This window comes from Scyliorhinus canicula, chromosome 9 (assembly GCF_902713615.1).
Source record: "Scyliorhinus canicula chromosome 9, sScyCan1.1, whole genome shotgun sequence".
NCBI classification, from domain to species: Eukaryota; Metazoa; Chordata; class Chondrichthyes; order Carcharhiniformes; family Scyliorhinidae; genus Scyliorhinus; species Scyliorhinus canicula.
In genome coordinates, this window is record NC_052154.1 from 46540175 (window position 1) to 46552174 (window position 12000).

Genomic DNA, 12000 nt, shown 5'->3' on the forward strand with positions numbered 1-12000 from the left:
CCCACAATATTCTTGTGGGTTTCCAAAAAGCTGGCTAGAGGAAATTTACAAGGGGCCATTCACCCCATTGCTCTCTGAATGAGAAATTCACTGAATGCCATTCTCCTACCTTCTCCCCATAACCCTGCACAATCTTAATTTTTAGAATTGGGAAGAGTTTGGAAAAATAAATTAAATCAGTTGTCTCAATCAAGAATGATGCATGGCGGAAGGGAACCTAAAAAAGGTGAGAATAAATTTTTAAATTTAAGTACTTCAGAATATGTGCATAAAGTTTTTATCCCCCAAGGTTGCATACAGTGACGTCACAAGTCATGGTTGGAGTGGTAATCATTGGCTACAGTTAGTCATGCCTGGAGGCTGTCCTGCTTGTAGTCACTTCGATTAATTTTACACTCACAATGTATAACACGTAATTGTCCTCCACTAACTGAATTCTGCTGGACAAATAATCCTGCTTTTATCAGGAGGCCGGACTGTAGTTTTGGTCAGGAATTCTGTTTGTTGTAGTTGATAGAATCTGTTTAAATTGCTTGCTGTAAATTTTGTCCTATCCCCAGCTCCTTGACTGAGAAAATGCAATCTATTGGCTGAATGTGGAGTCAATAGACATTCTTTTTAAACATTTTTTTTTAAGAACCTTGCATTAAGAATATTTGAAACTATTTATACAAATTTGAAAACCATACTAAACTTAAAATAAATTGCAACTATTTTCAATATATAGACAGACACACGCACACAATCCAAAACTTCCATGTCATAATTGCTGGATTATTACCTTTTCTCCTCGAGGACGAGGAATGCCAACGTAGAGATGGTCAAGAAAGTTTGCACTGCGTCCGAGGCCAAGCACTACATAGGGCAGCTGTAGGGCAAAATGTGCTGATTGGCTGAGTTGTCCCGCTGCAGGCAGATATGATTAATCAAGAAAATTAAAATGCAAGACATGAATATTTGGCTGCCATGAAATTCCAATATATCTAATTATGAGATTCAATTTCAAAGAACTTCACATTCTTTTAACAAGAAACGTTTTATCACATCTCATTTCGAAACAAATTTGAAACATATTCTGTGGGGGGGGGCATATTTTATGATTGGGAACTGCTGTATGTCCATAACAATGATAAAGAAAAGGAAAACTTCACTTAATGAAAGAGAAAGTTAGCAAGTAGATCTATTCTTGCCACTATTCTGCGCCATTTACCATTACAGGCCGAATTTCGTGCAGAAGGTTGACATATTAAGGGCTTTTCACAGTAACTTCATTTGAAGCCTACTTGTGACAATAAGCGATTTTCATTTCATTTCATTTTCATATTAGTTGACTTTCTTGTTGTAGACAAAACCCTTTACTCTATTTCTTACCTTTTAAAAAAAATCTAAATATAATCAAAATCCTACCACATGACAAATCACACACACTGATGTTGATTGTGCTGCACGCAATTGGAGATTATACCCGTTCCTTGATCAGGGTCAAGTTTGATGCATTATCAGTGGTAAAATAGACTGAAAGATGCCAATACCAGAATGTTTAATATCCATAAATGCTCAATTTTTATCATATCCAGGTCCTGCAACTGTTTGGGATTATATTTCTGAAACACTTTTCACTAAGTACATGCTAATCACGAAACAGAAAAGAATGGGCCAGATTTTGCTTTGAAATAATGGGAGGCAAACAGTGCCCAGTTTTGTTACCATGTAAATTGGCAGCAAACTCTCGTGACCACAGCTAAATGAGGAAATCAGGAAAGCTGCTTTCTGCATTGTCATACTCCTCTGACAGTAGTTTGTTTAGAGATTTGACATTGAAATATGTGAATATATGTGAAGTTGCGGTCGTTGTACACTTATTAAGCCCAACAGAAAATTTTAGGGCTTGGCCATTCCAGTTTAAAGTATATTTTAAATGGATTAATAAGTCTTAATTACTTCCAAACAATCTCTCTGGCACTGAAAATTAACTTTGACCAGTGTTAATTCTCATTCGTTCATTATCTTAATTATTGTTGGAGATTTTATGATAAAAGATTATGGGCTAGATTCTCTGGTCCGCCAGCTATGTGTTTCTTTGCCACTTGTGTTCACTGGCGGTGGTATTCTATCTTTCTGCCACTTGTCAATGGGATTTCCCATTGTAATTACCCACACCACTGGGAAACCTGCTGGCGGGGGTGCACTGCTGGTGGGAAATGTGAATCATAATGACCGGAGAATTCCGGCCTCTGTTTCCCAGTTTTTCCTTTGCATCTCTTATTGCTTATTTCCATCTTTTCGTCCTTCTTCTTGTTCCACTCTCTGCACCCAATTTGAAAATGAATGAATTATTCAAACTAACTGTTTCTGTTTAGACAATGCCAATCATTTGCAATTCTTCAATCGGATTGGTGAAGCCATTTCAACAGTTCCCAAAACTTTTGTAGAAGTGCTGCACTACTTGAGCAGTCTACAGTAAGTTCTGTTGCAAAATCCCACAGAAATGCTATGGTCAAGTACAAGTATACGGCCATTTTGCACTGTTCAGTCATTGCCAAAATCAAAATCAGGTCTATTCGGTGCTAGATGAAAGGAAACCATTTTATTAATTTCCTCTTTGAAATTGGAAATAATTAAAACAAGTTACACACATTTATGTAAAGAGTAGTAGAAGATCCTATTTTCTTTTAAAATTATTTTTGACTGGAAGATTCTTTAAGTGCGTTTATATTGCCTTACAGGGTATAGTGCCGGCAGTGCACAAGTCTCACGCTGCCATCAGTAACCTATTCCTTACACCCTTCCTTACTTCATCTCCTCGGAAGGCCCCATCCATGGCCGTTGTTACTGCTGATCCCGACTTATTCACAACCATCCTTGTTAGTCTCTAACATTCCAGAATAAACAAACTCCAGCTCATCCAACCTGCACCACTATCTGTATCCTGCCCTGCTTATCCATCACCCTCATCCTTGCGATTAGCTTCTTATCTCCGAATGCATCAAACCTGAAATTGTTCTGACTATGCTTCCAGTTATTTCTTGTGGATTGTTTTTATTTTATAAACCACCTGTCTCCCTTTTCCATCTTCATGAAGCCATATAAACTGCAAATTGTGGTATTTGGCGCTATTGAGAAAAATGTCAAATGTGGGATAGATGGATTTGAGGTCATGCCTGAAACTGTTACAATGTTACTATGTAAATACAAAACATTTGAATTTCATTTTTCTTTACGTTATAAAGTAACACTGTTTGCATTTATTCTTATGAGGTTGAATACTGAACACGCTACAAAAAAAAACAACTACCGTATTTTAAAGAGGTCAAGCAAACATAGATCTTATGTTTGACTAATAGAATCTTTTCGTCATTCAAATATAGATATGGCCATTGAGGGATTATTATTGGCATGTCTGCAGCAACTACTTATATATAAATAATATGCCAGTTTGCTGTACCAAAATACTGCAGTCCCCCTCAATGCTCAGTCATTAAGACCCAAAGAGCTCTTCAAAGAATAGAATGACACCAGATTCAACTGTTCACTTACATAAAATGTCTGTTAGACCATGATGACAATCTTTAAATGACTGTCCTATGTCGACAAAAGAAATAATCAGTCTGGTATCACAGCAATATTTTAATTGAACTCCATGTAGAAATATTTCAATAAACAACAAAAAGGGCGTCTTGATTAGTAGTATTTTTCCAGTGTTCCACCATCGCTGTATTTTACATGTTTGTGCGTCTGTCTCTGTTTTGCGGTTTCTGTCTGACAAAAGGTTTTGTGTAGGTGTTCTTTCAACCCACTCTCATCTGCAACTCTACAGTTATCCCTGCTGGTGCACTGCTTCAGTGCAGCAGCTTTTGTGCACAATTAGAGATCAACGGCTGTTCTGCAGAATGAGTCACCATACAGCAATCCCAGATCCTGAAAAACAGACTGCATTTGTCTCCAAACCTGGCAACAAACATTAAGAACTATGTAATATAAAACATCTGGCAGAAGCTTAGGCACAAGTAATTTAAACTGTGCTCTCCCCAACAATATATTAACAATTGTTGGGGCGGGTTGGTGGGGTTGCTAGAGAGGTGGCTGGAGAAATGACAGGGCAGATAAGGAAAAGGGAGGAGGTTGTAACATTACAGCTATAGATTTACTTACATTCATTTGTCTTTGGCAAAGCCCTACATTAGTCCTCTGTGTTACTGACAGGAAAAATTGCAAGGACGTACCCTTCTTAATCTATTTGCAGAATACAGGCTACCACCAAAGATCACAAGATAATTATGGACAAGGAAAAACATTCAACCAATCTTTTTTATCAGCTGAGAAGACTCCTGCAATCCCATCACTATTGCAACACCCAATCACTCTTAAATGATTCAAGGGATTTTGCCTCAATATCTCTAGTGCATTGATGTGTTGATGATTGCATGAGAAGAACTTCTTAGTCATAAAGATATATTTTGACGAATTTGGACCGCTGCCGTTTTCCCTACTTCCACATTTCATTTAGAATTTCTTCTGGATTCATCATCTCCATATCATTTTCTATTTTACGTACTTCTATCATTTTCCTCTCAGATTCCGCCATTCCAGGCTGAAAAGCTTCTCCAGGATCTAACACCAATGTTAGATTATTTCTATGTGTCTTGCAACCCCATTGCAGTACTCAAGTTGTGGTATGACTAGAGCACAATACGGCTGAACCATGGATGTCCATCTGTTATGGATGCTAGTTGGACATTGTTACTGGCACATTCTACACACACTCTTTTCACTCTACCTGTTACTATTTCAATACCATTCACGGAGTAATTGTGTTCTGCAGCTTTCCACCCTATTCAGGGCCAGGGAGGGAAATTATGGGTCCTGGTGCTTCTCCTGTTTCTGGGCCCCTTTAAACCTTCCCCTCAATCATGCCTGATATTTTCTCTCGTTTAAGATTCACCAATCACTTCATCCAAAAATCACAGAAGATCCTAGTAAAATGATAATGCACTTTGTTGGCACCTGGTTACAAACATCATCTGATTCGATATGCAATATAGGTCATTATTAAGAGCAGCAACAATATCATGCAATATCAGTCTGTGTGTGCCCTATAGGTGATCCCACCACTATTAAACAAACACATTTTACTTTAACTGCCAAATCGTTAATTTCATAGGAAAATATCCATTAGTTATTTATAACATCATGCAGACGATAACAGTGATTTTGGTGACTGCCTCAGCCCTCATTAACATGTTCCATATTGTACCATATAAACAGTATAAAATTCATGTCTGGGGCAAATATTTAATAATTGCAACCCAAAAAATCTATATAAAATCTTTTCCAATATATCAAAGTGGAAGGCTTTCTCCTGCCTGGGTACATTATATCATTCAATATAATTATTAGAAGGGGTGTAATTGGATTCCATTTTATCAGTAATCTCAAAGGGTAGAAAGATCAATGAAAGCAAAAAAGTGGAATGCTAAGTTAACACAGGTCATCACAGTCAGTGAGAAGTGTCGGGAATCCTCAGGTGTCTCTATGACACACAACTTTTAAGACGCCAAAGGATAAAGGCTCTATGGTTCACAATTGTATTAATATTTTCTCGGTCAGCGAATCCGAAGACTCTGATACTCTCATTACAATATATTTTCAATATCTACGATGCAACACAACTGTATCACAATATTTCAATACTTCAAAAAACCAATAAAAGCACAGAAATGCAGTGAGATACAGGGTAGGTAGATAAAAGGACAAGATCAAAGTCAATGGAAAAGACTCTTGAGAATCAAGTGTTGTGTAAACAGGTTACTGATTCACGCAAAGTCCATTACACACTCCTGTCCTGGCAATTTCAGCCCACAATGCCTGCTCACAGTAAACTTCCATGAGCAACAAAATAAACAGAACTCTCGTCATGATTCCACCTCCTGTTCGCAAGATAATTATGGAGGACAAAGGCCATCTGGCCCAGTTCATTCCATCTATCCAAATGACATATGAGCATGTGTGTCAGGAGCAGGAGTAAGTCATTCATTACCTTGAGCCTGCTCTGCCATTTGATAACAATGCTTACATTATATCAGTGACTAAAATTCCAAACTAATTTGCCGTAAAGCAATTTGGGACAACATGAAAGGGGCTGTATGAATGCAGGTGTAATTAAAAAACAAAACCTTCATGCAGTAAGCAGAGTGACTGTAGCAATCGTGAGATTGGATGCCCCGTGCTGACTCTCAGGATAATTAATCACAGAGCAATCAACTGAAGTTAGGAAAGTGGCTACAAAGAAAAACATCCATTTACGAAACAATTCAAATCTGTAGCTAATACAAGCATACCATTCTGACATCTCTACACCACAATGTACCATAAATAGTATCTTCTCCTTTTATGCTAAAGATACTATCCCCATGATTTGTCAATCGGACATCTATCCGCAGTTCAGGAAAAATGTGGATTGAATTGTTGATTCTGAATTTCATTTTTTGGAGAAGAATGATACATGGGTACATGAATTCAATATGGCCTTGGATTGCACTCCTTTCCCCGGAAACTGTCATACAAATTGTGTTGTACACTATGATTTTGTAGACTATCTGGGGTAAACCTCGTATGGTGTAGTGATTTGTTAAACCTTTCTTTAAGCAACTCCTCATGACAAACAGGGCTTTAATTCCCAGACTTTCTAAGAGTAATAAAATGGGCGAAGGTGATTCAACATCCTGGGTTGGATTCTCTTTTTTGCGACGCCAGAAGAGCGATTCGCGATTGGGCAGAGAATTCAGCGTGGGCAAAAAACAGGTTCCATGCCTGGCCCCCCCCACTGGCAGCGGGATCAAGGTTCACCCCCCGTGCCAGTGGGAGGATGCAAATGGTCATAGCCATAGGCTTTGAATTACCCAGCTGTGAATGATTTAATGTTTAGAAACATCTAGCTAGGATTGACAGCTCTTGGACCATTGCAAAGGTAGTTAAGTGCTCTCTGCAGAGAAAAAGAGAAAATGAGAGCACTTAAAGCACTTAGCTGGTTAGTTTCACAGCTGGCGATTTCAAAGTCATTTGAGCGTGAAGTGAGATGATTGAAACAATGCAAACAGCTGGATGTATGTGGAAGCTGTCAATCACAGCCTAGTGAAAACAATTTCAGAGAGATATGAATGAAAGGCTTGCAAATCAAAGATCTGAGGGGGTTGAAACCCACCTGTCTGGTTTTCTCTTTCTGGGAATTTACAAGTGCTGCTTCCTCTGCCTGAGCCAGCCTGTATTATACAGGTGAGTTTTAAAGCAGTAACATTTTTCACTGCCTCTGTCTGGACTGCTCTCTACCTTCCAGGCAGAGATCAGAGATCCAGGAAGGGGCCTCTCTTATGGGGCAATAGGGTTTCTGTTGGGGTCTTTATAATGGGATTCTCTGGTGGGGAGGGGGCTAGGTCACCCTCATACTGTGGGAGGGTGGAGTGACCCAGAAAGACCGGGAGAAGGGGGAACTGAGTTGCGTTGTGGGAGCACAGCTGCCGGACCTCGCTATCAGGCAAATTGCGGCTCGATAGCTGGATGTATCAGGGAATCCCTCGCAATACCCGGCATGCAAAAATTTGCATAGTAAAGGATTGTGACTCGCTTCAGATTTGTGCTCTCGGCCTGAGCGCAAATCAGGTGCGATTCAGCTCCGGAGGAAGAACATTGCCTTGCAAACGGAGAATTCCAGCTTCTGTTTTACATCACTCCCAGTTTTTATGCTCTTACATTTATTTTGACGAGGCCCAAGTATTCTCAAACCTTTGGTTCATCAACACATGTCAATAGAATGGTGTCTTCTTTAGGGCAGAATGAAAATTTAGTCTGCAAATATACGCTTGTTTAAATTCAAAAGAGAATTTTTTGAGAAGTGTACAGTATCTCATTTTGTGGCAGTAAACCTTAAAAGTAAATCTCCCAACACCCTACCCCACCCCCACCCCAACCACACACCTGCCAATCCATCCATCCCCTACCCCTCATCCGAGTGCTACTGAAACATGACTGATCTGAAATGTTTAAAAAAAATAAATTTAGCATATCCAATTAATTTTTTTCCAATTAAGGGGCAATTTAGCGTAGCCAATCCACCTACCCTGCACATCTTTTGGGTTGTGGGGCGCAACACGCGCAAACACGGGGAGAATGTGCAAACTTCACACGGACAGTGACCCAGAGCCGGGATTGAACCTGGAACCTCGGCGCCATGAGGCAATCATGCTAACCACTTGCGCCACTGTGCTGCCCCCCCCCATCTGAAATGTTAATTCGCTTTCTCTCTCCAGATGCTGTCTGCCCTGCTGAGTATTTCCCACTGTTTCTGTTTTGATTTAAAATTTTCAGAATCTGCAGAATTCTGGTTTTCACTAATTTCCAAGTAGCCTTCTTCAGTTCCCTACCCTCAGTTTGCTTCTCGGTAAATGTAACCAGATTGCATGCAGTTTGAGAGTCCAAAGATCTGGAGTGCAAGGACGTCAGAATGATGAATTAAGAGATTCTCCCAGAGATGCTGGCAACTCTGACCACATGGTAATAAAGTTGGAATGGTAGAATGACATGTTAGGTAAGACAGGAGCAAAACAAAGCAGTGACCACAGGGGGTCAAGGTTGTGTTTTGGAAGGGAGAAAGATAACACAAGGCCAGTGGTCAGGAAGTGGCATGGATCCAGGAATTGGCAGTGGAATTAAGTATGTGGCCCTCCATTTCTGGCCTTTATTGCAAGGGTCTTGGAGTCCATAAATAAAGAAGTCTTACTATAATTGTACAGGTTTTTGGTGAGACCACATTTGGAAAACCGTGCACTCTTTTGGTCTCCACACTTAAGAAATTCTACATGGACATTGATGGCAGTGGAATGAAGATTCACTAAATTAGTCCCGGGGATAAGGGCTAATCTTATGGTGAGGGGCTAAGTACTGCATTTATTTTCTCTGAAGTTTAGAAGAATGAGAAGAGATCTCATTGAAATCTATAAAATTCTAAAGAGGCAAGGTAGAGTGGATGGCTGAGTGATTTTTTCCAGTGGTCAGAGTCTGAAACATGGGGCAGGGAAACAGTCCAGGGAAAAGGGGCTAATCCTTTAGGACTGAGATGAGGAGAATTTATTTCACTCAGATCATTGTGAATCTTTGGAATTCTCTAACCCAGAGGGTTGTGGATGCTCCAAGAATGGAATAGACAGATGCTCAGGGAATTAAGGAATCCAGGAGCAGGTGGGAAAATGCAGTTGAAGCCTAAGATCGGACATCTTCAGACAGAACAGCAGAACAGGCTCGATGGACCTTGTGGTTTACTCTTATTTCATGTGCTGTAATGTTTTTGCTCTTCCCTACTCAACATTCAGGTAAGCTAATTACCCTTTATGTGGCAGGAGATTCCAAAGCCGCGTTCCGAAAGTGCAGCACCAATGGAGAGGGGATTGCAGATGTTAGGTCCATTAATTGTCCATGTAAAGGGGCAAATACTTGCTTCAGGCATTGACAAAGGTCACATATTGTCTGCCCTTTGTCGGTATGGCGCTTGGCGTACTTTAATGCCCAGGTCTTTTTGCCCAGGTCTTTTATGTAAATGAGCAGTAGTTCCAATACTGGGCCTCGGAGGCACCCCATTCAGTACTTCCCCAACCCAGACATAACTTCTTCAATGAGTAGTTGCTGACCTCTACTCATTAACTAGTTTAATATTTATTTGCAGGGTTTAACCTGAACACCACAACTTTGAATGTGACTGCCTGTCATGAAGGAATTTGCCAAATGCCTTGTCTAGGTTCAGTGCATCTTTGTGCTCTCCACACTCCCAGAGTAATTTGCTTGCTTTGAACCCTTTCAGTTTGTCAAGAACTTCCAGATCATTTATATGGAAATCATTGATTTTACATCAGTTATCTCTGTGTGGGCAGGACATTACTCATGTCTTTTGGTAAAGCTTGGAGGAAGTAATCATTCAGAATACTAGTCACCTGTGTTCTTCTTTACAAGTTTACAAGAGAAAAATACATGTAACCATTGTCCCCATTCTGTTTCTTTTTTCCATTTTGGGTTTTGTTTTGGGACTTTAGCTGTTCATGATTTTGCCAGTTAGATTTCCTGAAGGCACATCTTCTGTTTCTTTGCATGTCTCACTGCTTATTCCTTTGGTCTTGCACCTTCAACTCTTTTGCCCTTTCAAATCTTTCCTGTCCCAAGCCTATTGTAGAATTTCTCTTTTGTTCTTTCTCCTCTCTCCCATCTTTCACTGTCTCTGTATTTTCTTAAAATCTGTTGCACCTCTAACTTTTCCCAACTCTGAATAGTAACGATTCTCTTTCCACAGATGGTGCCTGCCCTCCTGAGTATTTCTAGCATTCTAATTCACCTACATTGTAGTCTCTCTAAAGTTCCAATATCCTTCTAGACAGTGAAAAAAATGCCCAAATCTATTTCCTTCCTCGAAACACTTTTTAGTCAAGTTTTCTAAACTCGTCCCAATTCAATAACCCATAAATTCTCTCAAAATTTCCCACATGACACCTTGTCAAAGGCTTTATTAAAGTTGGATTAGACTTGGATTTATTGTCACAGTGAAAAGGTATAGTGAAGAGTGTTGTTCTGTGTACAGTACAGACAGATCGTTCCATTCAGGAAAAAAATAGGACATACAATAGATACACAATGTAAACATATAGACACAGACAATGGGTGAAGCATACAGGGATATAGTACTACTCAGTGGAGAAGATGCATGGAGAGATCAATTCAGTCTATACGAGGGTCATTCAAGGGTCTGGTAACAGCTGGGAAGAAGCTGTTTTTGAACCTGTTAGTATGTGTTCTCAGACTTTTGTATCTCCTGCCCGATGGAAGAAGTTGAAAGATAGAATAACCTGGATGGGAGGGTCTTTGATTATGCTGTCTGGTTTCCCAAGGCTGCAGGAGGTGTACAGAGTCAATGGATTGGAGGCAGGTCCATGTGATGGAAGGGAGGCAGGTTTGCGTGGTGGACTGGGCTGCGTTCAGGACTCTCCATAGTTTGGCATACCACGCTAGGATGCAGCTAGATAGGATGCCTTCTTTGGTGCATCTGTAAATATTGGCAAGAATCAATGTGGACATTCAGAATTTCCTTAGTTTCATGAAGAATTACAGGCGCTGTTGTGCTTTCTTGGTCGTAGCGTCAATGTGGATGGACCAGGACAGATTGTTGGTGATGTGCACACTGAGGAATTTGAAGCTGTTAATCATCTCCACCATTGATGCAGACAGGGATGTGCACAATACTTCGCATCCTGAAGTCAATGACTAGCTCCTTAGTTTTGCTGACATTTAGGGAGAGATTGTTGCCATTACAGAATGCCACGAAGTTCGCTATCTCCCTCGTGTACTCTGACCTATCGAGATCCGACCCACTATGGTCGTGTCATCAGCAAACCTGTAGATGGAGTTGGAGCCAACTTTTGCCCAGTCGTGTGTGCGTATAGGGAGTATAGTAGGGGGCTAAGTACACAGCCTTGCTGGGCTCTGGTACTGAGGCATATTGTGGAGGATGTGTCGCTGTTTATCCTTACTGATTGTGGTCTATGGGTCAGAAAGTTGAGGATTCAGTTGCAGAGGGAAGTGCCAAGTCCTAGGTTTTGCAGTTTTGATGTGAGCTTGGTTGGGATTATGGTGTTGAAGGTGGAGCTGTAGTCAATGAATAGGGGTTTGACGTGGGCATCCTTGTTGTTGAGATGCTTCAGGGATGTGTGTAGAGCCAGGGAGATAGCGTTGGCTATGGACCGGTTGTGGCGGTATGCGAATTACAGTGGATCAAGGCATTCTGAAAGTATGGAGTTGATGTGTCTCATGACGAACCTCTCAAAGCACTTTATAATGATACATGTCAAAGCCACCGGATGGTAGTCGTTGAAGCATGTTGCCTGGTTCTTCCTTGGCACCAGTGTGATGGTGGCCTTTTTGAAGCAGGTGGGAACCTTGGAACGGAGTAGGGAGAGGTTGAATGTCCGC

The 12000-nt window shown here is 40.6% G+C and overlaps 1 protein-coding gene across 1 annotated transcript in view; it reads right to left on the bottom strand.

The window, feature by feature from the left end:
* itfg1 (integrin alpha FG-GAP repeat containing 1) overlaps positions 1-12000 on the bottom strand; it is a 357461-nt gene that overhangs the window by 23966 nt on the left and 321495 nt on the right. The window contains exon 15 of the mRNA XM_038806657.1: positions 782-906. Coding sequence (XP_038662585.1) covers positions 782-906 — 125 coding nt within the window. The remainder of the gene's footprint in view (positions 1-781; positions 907-12000) is intronic.